This window comes from Pimephales promelas, chromosome 11 (assembly GCF_988280905.1).
Source record: "Pimephales promelas chromosome 11, fPimPro1.hap1.1, whole genome shotgun sequence".
Classification (NCBI taxonomy): domain Eukaryota; kingdom Metazoa; phylum Chordata; class Actinopteri; order Cypriniformes; family Leuciscidae; genus Pimephales; species Pimephales promelas.
Genome location: NC_142779.1, coordinates 389259 through 402631, shown reverse-complemented (window position 1 = coordinate 402631; position 13373 = coordinate 389259). Strand labels below are relative to the sequence as shown.

Below are 13373 nucleotides of genomic sequence, written 5' to 3'. Positions count from 1 at the left end.
TTAAGAGCTGAATGTTCCTGCTCTTTTTAAACAATTAGCATGACTTGAATCGTTATCGCAGTCCGGAATCGTTATCGCAGTTTTAATTTATATGCTGTTGAATGTTTGATGATCGCGTTATTTTACATGTAATGCTTCTCTCGTAATGTGTTCTGATCCAGAGATTCGGTTCTCTTTCAGGAGATGCGTAATAGCGCCCCCTACGTATAACACAGAAAACAGGGATGCATGGAAAATACCGTCTAGAGCTAAAAATGTCTTTAGTTATGTATTTTAAGAAGTGATCATCACTGAAAGGTTGCAGAAGCAGAAATGTCATTCTGCGACCGATGAGAGAATATATAAAACAGAAAACAGTTTATGATGATTTCTCTCTTTAAAAGATGGAGCGCTGCACTGATGAACGCGCCGCTTGAGTTCGGGATCTTGTAGATGAGCGGATGTGTCTTACCCATGTAAGGCTTCGTACCCGCTAGCGCTGTGGCTCGTTCTCCGTCCTTGATTATCGTAGCGATGTTAAAGTCTGTTAAATGTGCGTGACCTGAAGAACAACAGAGAGACGAGTGAGAACGAGACAGGAGCGTGCAATTATTCATTCTTTATTAGAAGGGAAAGTCATGAATAGACACACACACACACTCACACACACACACACACACACACACCTCACCTTGCTCGTCCAGGAGGATGTTGTCAGGTTTGATGTCCCTGTGTGGAGAGAGAATGACATCATCGTATCAGTTTCTATGACATCACAGTTTCAGTCAAACACCTTCACTTGATGCACACGTCACGTCGTCTGAGACTGACAGCATCTGAGTGTGTGTGTGTGTGTGTGTGTGCGTGCGTGCGTGCGTGCGTGCGTGTGTGTGTGTGTGTGTGTGTGTGAGACTCGTTCTGAAAGATTTGTCGGCCTTCCTTTGTGTGAATGTTCAGTTCTCAGGGGGCCGTCACAGTTTCAACACACTCACTAATTACAACGAGCGCACATTCACACACACACACACACACACACACAAACACACACACACAATATTTAAGAATAAAGCCCTGTCCAGCTTAAGCCGCACTCTGCTTCCCTCACAGCTAATTAACAGCCAGCTGATTCCCTGCTGTCATGATGATGCCAGAGAGCATGATGGGATTAATTCATGCAGATCTGACACACACACACACACACACACACACACACACATAGAGCGTGCTGAAAAAAGACGCATCCTTAAAGGGATCTCCAACATCATGCAGAGAGAATTTCATCCAGATACTTTCTTTCTGAATCAAACATCAGTCTGTGGGAAACTCAATGTGACACACACACACACAGGCTGTTGCTATGATATTCTGGGCGGTTGCTAGGGTGTTTCTAGGGTGTTATGAGTTAGACACATGACTTGAGGAATCACAGCTGTCAGTCATGTGCCAGACTTTGATTAAAGCAGGATTCGTCAGATGTTTCTTCAGTCGATTGCCTCTGCTCCTGTTTTCGGGATCCTCCACCGGGACTAAATATACCTCTGTTGCAGCGTGACAGGCCACACTGTTGCTAGGAGACACTTCTCCCCAACTTAGTGCAAATAAATAACACTAGAGACAGAAACACTCCCTCGAAAGATGCGGAGAGAAGCTTAAACCACCGCTGGAGAAACAATAAGACTAAATACAGCCGGACTAAAACACACTCACATCGTATGCATTTTAAATTATTACTGATTAGGTAAAAAAACACTAAATGGTACTTTAGCTACAAGATCTTAACGCTCTATAGTCCGTCACGTCTATTGCGATGGACGTGGAATAATCTTCCTAACACTGTCTGGGAAGCAGACACTTCAAATCTAGACTAAAACGCATCTCTTTACAGTTTTTCCCAATTGCTAATACACAATTTTGCAAACTAGTCTGGTTTTATCAAAATACTTAACACAATTCACAAAACACCTCATATATCCTGCAAAATGAAACTATACATAGCATTATCAAAATCAAACTTTTTGCATGAACTGGCACACACTTCACTCATATTACCAGATTTTTACCTAAACAACTACACACTGTTGGGCATCATGAAAAGCACTCCTATCTTTAGTATGCTTTGCCATAATACTAAAATATGTATCAGATTGTTCACATGCACAGAAATATTTGCAGACACACACATGCTGTTGACACTTCATTTTACAGTAATGTATTTTTCACTACAGTAAACAGGTCAGTGTAACGTATGCACAGCAGAAATATTTACATGGGATATTTACATAAACTGAAAAAGAAACTTCCAGGAAATATATTACAGTAAAAAAAGTGGCAAGATTTTTTTTTTTATATAGTTTTATAGTTTTTATAGTGCTTACATCCTGATTGAAGTGTTAACAATTAACCATTGAGGTGTTTGGCCAATTAGAGTCATTTTGAATGGTAGTGTTTTGAAATGGCAAACATGTGACTTGATTTGATTTGAGATCTTTATTTTGAACATGTAAATAATAAATAAAAATACAGTTATTAATCAATGAAACAAGGAATATTAATTAAAAGAAACAAAACAAAAATGAACAAGGTAAAAAAAAAATCCAAACTTTCCAATACTTGAAGAAAAACAAACAAACAAAAAAAAAAACCCTCTATTTACACGTGCAAAAAGGAGTAGGAAGAAGTAAAACTTATGTATATACCATATTTAAACAAATACCTAAAAATAAATAAATAAATAAAAATCTAAATAAGTAATCAATCTATAATCCATGAAAGTATTGATTCAGAAGTTCTATACACATAAGGACGTTTCCTGATACATGACAATATTTATACTACGGGTTAATTCAATATGAGCTCAAGTTAACACTGTGTTTCTCTGTAACTCTGGAATATAATTTCTTTGAACATCTTTTTAAAATGAATGATCAGATTGAATGACTTTATGTCAGATTGTTGTGTCTTATGCAGAGAACTGTGCTCAGTGCATTTAGAAAGGGGCATTTTGAAATGCAAAATGTGTGTAAAGCAGAAAATGTGTTTAGAGTTTTGGAAACTTGAGAAGAAGTTTTGCTCTCCGTGTGTGCGTTTAAAGATTGTGGTGTGCATGTCATTTTAGTGTGTTAGCAACTGGAAAAAACTGTAATATGGTATAGACATAGAACATTATACATTTGTATTATTAAAATCAGTTAAATGATTATTAGGTTGCATAAAATCCGGATTTTATACGGTACGCCGGATCCGGTCCGTATCCAGATCAGATGGAGACGACCACAGTCAGCCGAGTCCGAGCCGTATCTGTATCCGGCGTGACTCTGATCTTGAACCAGATTGATCTGGACAATATTCTGAATGTTCTGATCCAATCTGACCTCTGACCTGATCATGATCACACACTGAGGAGAACTGAGTGCGAGTCTGGTTTCTCACGAGGGTTTTTCTCCATTCTGTCACTTTTCTCCAGGGCGGCTATACTGTATATACGGTATATATGAACTTTTTTTTAAATTAAACTAACTTTTTTACCACAAAAATTAAACATCATTAAACTTACTGAAGCTGGACTGTGACACGATTTTCTTCTAGAAACAAACTGTGTTGCTTTATTTTCCAGTTTTTCTTTGAAACGCTCTGTATCGTAAAAAGCGCAGTATAAATATAAATAAAGGTGACTCGACTCACTCACCGGTGTATGATGTGTTGGCTCTGCAGGTAGTCGAGCGCGAGTGTCATCTCACACAGGTAGAGCTTCACCGCGTCCTCGGTGAACGCCACGTTCTGCTGGAGATGATAACGCAGGTCTCCCCCCAACAGCAGGTCCACCACCATGAACATGTCCTCCTCGTCTTGGAACGAGTACCTGAGCGCAGGGTCAGGGGTCAGAGGTCAGACAACAGGAAGTGACATCACACAGCGCACAAACCATGCAAACGGCTCTCCTGATCATCTGAACCGATGAGATCTACAGGTGTGTGTGAGAGAAAATGAGTGTGTGTGTGTGTGTGTGTGATCATCCACATCAGAAGCTCTTTTATTGTCTTTCACAGAAATCTGATTGAGGTTTATTAATTTAAGTCGAGAAGGAGATTATCTGATTTGGACATTTTAATTAAAATGCCGGCACAGTTTAGATCACCCGTCAATCATCCCTCGGCAGATGTTAATCTGAGAGCGTCTCACACACACACACACACACACACACACTGCTCAACATGCAGGAAACTGATAAACTGCCGTTTCTCTTCATCTGGCTCTGAGATCTAAAGATATTACAGTTATTATATTCAACTAGTTACAAATGCTATAAACGTCACATAAACTGACAGACAGACGTACTGATAAACTAATAAAAATGACAAAAACCCAAACTAAAATCATTTTTTATAAGGAATATACATGCATACTCTACTTTGTTCAAATGAAATAAAATATAAAGTGTAATTGTGTCTGTGTGTGTGTGACTGTGAATGAGAGTGTGTGCGTAAGTGTGTGTGTAGGACTCTCCACTTCAGAGCTCATTTCCTCTGTGAGAGGCCGCAGGTCTGAGAGAATCATCACATCTATTATAATCTCAGTCGCTCACACTCTCTCATTCACTGCTGACACACACACACACACACACCGGCAGACGGAGGATCATATCAGAGATCAGAGGTGAAGAGAGACAGGAGACTCATGAAGATCAGAACCAGATATACGTATATGACCAGTGAGTGCAACATTACACACACACACCGTTTGTTCGGTTCGGCTCAGAGAGTGACGCATAACTACACACACTGACATCCAAGTAGAATAAAATAGTCCAAGTGACTACAGGGGCTCAATCTTAACTTTATCAAACGACGAGAACACTTTTTGTGTGCAAAAAACAACAAAAATAACGACTTTATTTCAACTATTGGTTTATTTCTCCCTCTGCGCGAGTCAGGTTACTAGTTTAATAGCGTAAGCTTCTGTTATTGTACGTCACACGCATCACACACACATGACCAGCGTCGGCCAATAGTGAGCCTTCGTGTGACGTAGCTTTACGCAATCACACTACGCTAACTGACTACAGGCTCATGGAGAAGGAAGTGAATAGTTGAAATAAAGTCGTTATTTTTGTTTGTTCTCGTCGTTTGATAAAGTTAAGATTGAGCCACTGCAGTCACTTGGACTATTTTAACGATGTCTTTAATGACTTTTCAAGTCATTCCCTCAAGAAGCCTATGGACTAGTATGCAGGAGTGATCTTAAGATTAGATTTACTTTAATGACCACACAGCCAGGCTGGTGGAATTTGTTTTCAGTACAGCTCATTTCTTGGGTGCAGGTTCCAGAAAATACATTAACAATGAACATTAGACATATATAATACAATACCATACATATACATACAGACAAAACACAAAACATACACAGGCATAAAGGGGTAACGGGTCACGCTTAATCCAGTCCTCAGCGTTCAGAGTTCAGAATGTTGATTGCTTTCGGAAAGAAGCTGTTTTTAAAACGAGTTGTCTTAGCAGCGATCGTCCTATAACGCCTCCCAGAGGGCAGTAACTGGAAGAGGTTGTGTGCAGGGTGAGAGGTATCAGCAGTTATCTTGTGAGCTCTACGTAATGTCCGTTTGTGGTAGAGTGCTTCGATGGATTGTAGTGATGAACCGATGACTTTAGATGCTCTGTTGATGACACGCTGTAGTTTCTTCCGAGAAAGTGAGTCAAGACTGCCAAACCAGACTGTGATGGATGTGGTGATGATGCTTTCAACGATGGCCATGTAGAAGCGAAGCAGAAGATGAGACCTTACTCTGAACTTCTTGAGCTGTCGGAGATGAAAAAGTCTTTGCTGGGCTTTATTGTAGATATGATCTGTGTTGATTTTCCATTTAAGGTTATTGCTAATGTGGATTCCAAGAAGTTTGAATTGATCAGTGATGGAAATGGGTTCACCTTCAATGAGCACAGGAGTTTTGGGGGATGGTTGACGTCTCAGATCGACGATGAGTTCTTTTGTTTTTGATGTGTTGAGTAGAAGATCATGGTCTGTACACCAGGTCACTGCTTGATTGATCTGTGCACGATATACAGTTTCTTGGTTGTTGGTAATGAGTCCTATAATGGTTGTATCATCCGCATATTTGTATAGGCTGACAGAACCGTGGTGTGATGTGAGCTGATTTGTGTAGAGTGAAAAAAGCCAGGGTGAGAGAACACAGCCTTGCGGTGCACCTGTACTGAGGAACAGAGGGGAGGATGTATTGTTATTCATCCTTACCCTCTGTTTCCTGTTCCAGAGAAAACTGTGAATCCAGTGGCAAATGCATGGATCGATGTTCATGTCCAGTAGTATATTGACCAGTTTGACGGGGTTTATTGTATTGAATGCAGAACTGAAATCCATGAACAGGATGCGGGCATATGTATTTGCGGACTCAAGGTGGTTCAGTATTTGGTGTATTGCTAAGTTGACGGTGTCCTCAACTGACCTGTTGGCTCTATAAGCAAATTGTAATGGGTCCATGAGTGGGGTGGTGACAGTTTTTAGGTGATTTAGTAAGATGCGCTCGAATGATTTCATGACTGCTGATGTCAGGGCAATAGGCCTGTAATCATTGAGGCAGGAGATGGTCTTGGCTTTGGGAACCGGGATGATGATAGATTCTTTGAAGCACTCGGGTACTGAGTTTTGACTGAGGGAGGTATTGAAAATATCGGTAAAGACCCCAGCCAGTTCTGCAGCGCAGTGGTGGAGAACGGTGGGGCTGATGTTATCTGGGCCGGGGGCTTTATTCCTCTTAAGTCCCCTAAAGATGCTTCTAACCTCCTCCTCATAAATGGTAAAAGGGGGGGAAGGGAGGGGGTCGGGGGGAGACGGTGGAGTAGCCGGTGCCTGATCAAACCTCCCATAAAAAAGGTTGAGTGTGTCAGAAAGCTGCTTATTGCCGTCCGTTGTAGGAGTGGTTTTCTTTTTGTAATTTGTCATTAATATCTTAAATATCTTAATTTGTGTTGCGAAGATGAACGAAGGTCTTACGGGGTTGGAACAACATGAGGGTGAGTAAATACTGACAGAATTTTCATTTTTAGGTGAACTAACCCTTTAACATGCGGGTCTATGAGTCTCGTCTGCAGCCGGTCTCTAGTGGCCAGTCGAAGAATTGCAGTTTAAGGTCGCCGCTTGATCTTAACACTGAGAACACGATCACTTTAGAGACACGACATGTTAATGATCAGTTGTTTTCTAAAGCCTCCACAGATCTTGCGTTCGGACACGGGGTGACAATAGTTGAGAAGTGTGTTAATGCGGGAGTGTGTTGTTGGAGAACGGCCGTCCAGGAGCTCAGAGGGAGCAGGAACGAGTCCGAGAGGATGAAATAATCAGGCCATGATGACAAATGAGTCGAGGGATGCAGAGAGGAGTGTGTGAGGAGAGGACAACATTTCGGCAAAATTCGCAGTGTCCCAGATAAAACTGGAGCTCGTCTCGGCATCACGAGCAACTGGTAACACACACACACACACACATTCATTCGAATCCATTCAGACGATTTTCTGATATTTAGAAGAATATCAGTAACCAGACCGTTCCTGGTCTCATTGACTTCCAGAGTAGGAAAAATATACTATAGTAGTCAATGAGGCCAGTTACTGATATTCTTCTAAATATCAGAAAATCATCTGAAGTTGAAATGATATTTGTACTCGTTGTGAATACACAGGCCACAAGAAGTAATCAGGTTTGTTTAGTTTAATCACTTTTACTCACGACATGCTACTTAGCAACATAAGGATTCCATTCATGCTAAGCTAAGCTAGCGTCGCACTGCCAAACTAAGATAATGCGTGCACTTTGAAAAAAATATTTTGCTAAAACTATTTTAATGTGAATAAGCCCTCCTTTAGTTCATTTATATATACGGCCACTCTGGAGAAACCCGTGATCAGTTCAGTGCTCATATAATGCTGTCAGTGCAGGCAGAGCAAAAATACTGTTGTAATATTAAATGTCCCCAACACACACACACACACACACACACATCACGCTTCATTCCTCGGTGGATTCTTCCTGAAAGTGTCCCGCACCAACTGGCCTTATTTCTCAAGGTGCTTCATGAGGAACGTCCCGAATGAACTTCACAAGTTTCCTGACAGGGAAGCGGAGGAAAGTTTCAGAGAGAGACAGAGACGCTCGACTGGGTCAGGGTTCGCTTTCTGACGTTCTTTATAATATCTTCTTTTGCAGACAAACTTTGGCCATGCAGGTTTGAACGACATTAGTGCGAGTAAATGATGACAGAATGATCTATTTTGAGTGAACTGTCCCTTTAAGTAGCAGCTTTTCTCTCAATCTTACCACTATAGAGAAATATAATAACTCATCCAAAACTCAGACGTTTCAACTTCATTCAAATGAAGACGAATCAAATACAGATGCTGATGGAAGGCATCCATCCATCCATGAATAAAAACAGATATATATATATATATATATATATGTGTGTGTGTGTATATATATATGTGTGTGTATATATATATATATATATATATATATGAAGAGTTCAGATGCAAAAGCCTCTAAATGCCATTTGAAATTTTCTTCTTTAATGATGATTTTTATCAAACTTGTATATTTAAGTTCAGTAATTTCACTTAAATAACAATTAATAGGTAATTATCATCGCCATTTAAGTGAAATCACTGAACTTAAATATACAAGTTTGATAAAAATCATCATTAAAGAAGAAAATTTCAAATGGCATTTAGAGGCTTTTGCATCTGAACTCTTCATATATATATATATATATATATATATATATATATATATGTGTGTGTGTATATATACATATATATATTGAAATAATATGTATGCACCGATATGATAATTTTGTCCGATACCGATAATTCTTTATATTTGAAAGCCGTGTAACGACTGAGACAATCAGACACATAACCATTTGTTATATTTAACAGATCCCAGTCTTAGGAATGAAACTCCAGGAAAGGTTTCAGTATAAGATGAGCCCTAGGCCATAGGAAAGACAGAAACAGACTTTCCTGCATTCATTTACAGACAAACTAATCTATAAACGAACATGCATCCCTACACACTGTGTGAACCATTTCCTGTCTTGTGTCGTGTCTTTTGATACTATTATTTCTTTGATACTATGGTTTTATGGTTTGGTCTCAATCAACTCCAATCTTCGTCCCACGTTTGTCAATTTACATTACATTTTGCTAACTTGGTGACGCATTACTTAGTATTATAAGATTCTTGAAGATTGTTTTGTTAAACAACCAATTAAATCACATGTTCAATTTCATTGCTTGAACAAAGGGTCGGAAAGAAACTTCTTCCAAAGGGAACAACTATCGAGCCGATAACAATCACATTAAAAATGAATCGGTATCGGCCGATACCGATTTGGGGGCCGATATATATTGTGCATCCCAAAAATAGTTTTGTTATTGTAATATTTTATTGTATTTTTCCCTGTAATTCCTTGTTCGTGTGTATGTATCGTAAACAGTAAACACAATCCTCAAGATGAGAAATGTGTGTGTTCATGAGAGACAGAAGACTCTGTGTGATCATGAGAAACGACTGAGACACATCAGTGAGACGAGTGTTTTACGGACGGTGTCGTGTGTGTGTGTGTGTGTGTGTGATGGAGCTGTTTTCTGCCGTGACTCAGAGCTGGTAAACGGATACAGTAATTACAACTTTCTGCATACTTGACATTTTAAAGGCTTAAAAGAGTGGAGGAGGAATCCCTCTTTATTCCCGACAGCAGAAGATCCTTTGACTCACAGAGACGAGGCTGTTCAAAGCTCAGTGTGTGTGTGTGTGTGTGTGTGAGACACATGAAAGAGAAAACCCTGTCTGCTTCCGCTAAATAATTATATATAGACATCGTGTTCAGTCGTCAATGTCGAACCGTCCTTCCCTTCTTCACATGACTTACAGAACCATTGCTGTCCTTCAAACACACACACACACACACACTTAAAGAAGCATTGCTATCCTTCAAAGAACACAAACTTTGACACACTTAAGGCGGCATACACTGTGCGATTTCAGCACGGTACCGACTCACACTCAGGGAGTAAATCGCATGCGATGCAAAGCCAAAGTTCAGGATTTATGTGCTCACACCGTACAGTCCAATCGTCGAGCTGCGACTTACACTATTTGTGTAATATCTGCGATGGTTGCGCCTATAGACGTGTGTGTATCCAGAGATATTGTCAAAACAAGCGTCTGCTATCAATATCAAGATGATTTAGCATTTTCAGTTTATGCATTTAATTATTATTAGTATTATTGTATTATCATTATTAGGGGAGGCCTATAGACTAATTTTATTATTACATTGATCTGCCATTGTAATTAATTTGCTGCGCAATATTTTCACAGCACATAACCAACGTGAGGATAATAAAATATTACATAATCTTACTCCTCATTAAAAATTGTCTAAAACATTTAGGTTGATTACAATGAATTATAGGCATATAAAATAGCTATTAACAGTCTATAATATGTCCGAACATTGCCATAATTAATCATCAATGAAAATTAAAAACAGGTTTATTTCAAAAACATTGTTTGACAAATTAATAAAAGAGGCGTTACATCGCAGGTGGCTTGGAAGACATGGGTAATATTATCCATTTTGCAACACAAACTGGAGGTGAGCAACAGTAATTTGTAGCTAGTCTGAACTACAGAACTCGTTTTTATTTTAATTTTATTTTTGCTGCAGATGAAATGGTTAAACTTCTGTTTTCGCGCAGGTGCAGTGAGGGAAAAAACACTGAGTTTAGGGCAATCGGTTCGTAGCTTTGCTTCAACTGTGCGATATACAGTAGTCACGAGGAGCGACCAAAATTCCTGACATGCCAGAAATTCATCCGACCATCCGATTGTCGATCGTGAGAGGGTAATCGCCTCTCGTTTCACGACGCACGACAAAGCTGAAAATCGGTCCGACACGAAAAAGAGTCGCACGAGTCAGAATTCGGCTCTTCAAAAAACAAACTCTCTCACACACATTTAGCTATCTAAAGGAGGACAGAACATGTATTGTTTTATATAAACCTTATTTTTTTTAAAATATATTCTAAAGAAAATGTGTGCAAAACTGCCATAATGCAGAAACGCTGCAGGACGAACTCCACTATAGTACTCGAGATGACTGACTTAGTGAACACTACAGGCTATTAAAGACTAGCTAGTGTAAATCCAGCGTTTAATGTTGTTTATGTGTGTGTGTGGTGTGTTTAATCCGCTTTCCGTCTCAAAAACACGAAATCGCTGGTGTTTCTGACGTCACAAACCGCCTTGTAACCAATCAGATCAACATGTGATCGACAACCAGTGGATCTCTGAGTGAGTAGAGGCGGGGCTCATTTGCATATTCGTAGGACCGTGCATACTAAATGAGGCGAGGGTGTCGAGTTACATTCAAGATATTTTAAAGCTTGAAGACTTTTTCCCTTATCCAAGGAAAAACATTTAAATTGGTGATCAAAGATGAGTTTTAATGAATAAAATTATTGACTACAGGGACTTTAAGATCTAATGATGTCTTAAGATGTCACTCTGACACACACACTCTCTCTCTCTCTCTCTCTCTGGCTTGCTTAATTGAAGACACCAAAATATTCAGCAATATTAATGATCTGACTGTACTAATGTCTGAGGACTGAACTGAGCTGGACGATGACATCATGTAATAATTGATGATCTTTACAACACATCTGACTTCATCTGAACAACAGACCAAACTTTCCTGTTCTCATATAGTGTATAAAGTGCTATAAAGCTGACACACATCTATCCATGTACACTATTCTCTTCCTCTCTCTCTCTTCCTCTCTCTATCTCTCCCCCTCTCTCTCTCTCTCTCAGCGATCAGGAACAGAAAGGCGGCAGATGCTTTCGCTTGACAACCTGCCGTCTGAGTTCCTGTCTGATGAAGTTTCTCTGATGAAGTTTCTCTGGGTTTCTCCACACGTTCTGGTTTCTGACACTCGCATCTGCCGGGATGCGCACCGCTGATATTTCCACACATAAGGATGAACAATAAATGACAGGCGTTCTTTATAAACGACTCCATCATGAGAGGAGCTATTGTTTAACAGATGGAAACGTGAAGCGCGCTGTCATGATGAAGCGTGGGCGAGAGAACCAGCGCTCTATACACACGAGACAGAGACACGCTGCGTGTACTTCACATGTTGAGTCTTTCCTTCACTGCGTTTGTCGTTCTGTAAAGTTTTTCTTTAGACTGCCGATCAGAAGTCATTCAAAGAGGTTTTTTTCCTCCAGGTATGTTCCTAGTCGGAAATTCCTAGTTGTTGTTTCCTAGCTGGAAATTCCTAGTTGTAGTTTCCTAGTCGGAAATTCCTAGTTGTTGTTTCCTAACATTAGTTTCCTAGTTGGAAATTCCTAGCTGGAAATTCCTAGTTGTAGTTTTCTAGTCGGAAATTCCTAGTTGTAGTTTCCTAGTCGGAAATTCCTAGTTGTAGTTTCCTAGTCGTAAATTCCTAGTTGTAGTTTCATAGTCGAAATTCCTAGTTGTAGTTTCCTAGTCGGATATTTATAGTTGTAGTTTCCTAACATTAGTTTCCTTGTTGGAAATTCCTAGTTGTAGTTTCTTAGTTGGAAATTCCTAGTTGCAGTTTCCTAGTCGGATATTCATAGTTGTAGTTTCCTAACATTAGTTTCCTTGTTGGAAATTCCTGGCTGGAAATTCCTAGTTGTAGTTTCTTAGTTGGAAATTCCTAGTTGCAGTTTCCTAGTCAGTTATTCCAAGTTGTAGTTTCCTAACATTAGTTTCCTAGTTGGAAATTCCCAGCTGGAAATTCGTATATGTAGTTTCCTAGTCGGAAATTGGACACCAGCTCCCTCTCAAATCGTATTTCCCACTGGGAAGCTCAGGGATGATTGACACCTGGAATGAACGATTATCTGGTAAAGCATTCTCGCGCTCAGATGAGACACTTCCTGAAAATCATCTTTCTCATAACGACCTTTTACAGAATTTACATTTATGCAGATGCTTCCATCCAAAGCCACTAACACTGCATTCATGTGTACAGTTCATCAGTTCACACACATTGCCTGGGAGTCGAACCTGTGAGCGTGGCGTTGCGAGCGTCATCCCTTTTTACACCATCCTTTCTGCAGTTTCTGTCCACAGAGTCGTTACATTTAGTTCATCCCGAGATATTTCAGCGCAATTCCTAAAATGTCTCTAATATAATACAATACAATGGATAATAAAATAAAATATTGAATTTATAATTTGCAATTCAGACTTTAGATATAAACTCGCAATGGCGAAAATATATATATTTTTTTCAGATAAAAGACCCCTAGACAAAACACACCACCAA

General features: G+C 39.7%; 1 protein-coding gene across 2 annotated transcripts in view; it reads right to left on the bottom strand.

Annotated features, from left to right (window-relative positions):
* stk32c (serine/threonine kinase 32C) overlaps nucleotides 1-13373 on the bottom strand; it is a 57747-nt gene that overhangs the window by 11109 nt on the left and 33265 nt on the right. Inside the window, exons 4-6 of one of the 2 annotated variants that reach the window (XM_089116708.1) lie at nucleotides 3665-3838; nucleotides 671-708; nucleotides 470-541 (exon numbers count right to left, since the gene is read on the bottom strand). In XM_089116708.1, coding sequence (XP_088972834.1) covers nucleotides 470-541; nucleotides 671-708; nucleotides 3665-3838 — 284 coding nt within the window. Of the gene's footprint in view, nucleotides 1-451; nucleotides 542-670; nucleotides 709-3664; nucleotides 3839-13373 lie in introns of both variants that reach the window. The other variant, XM_039649202.2, reaches the window with a different exon arrangement.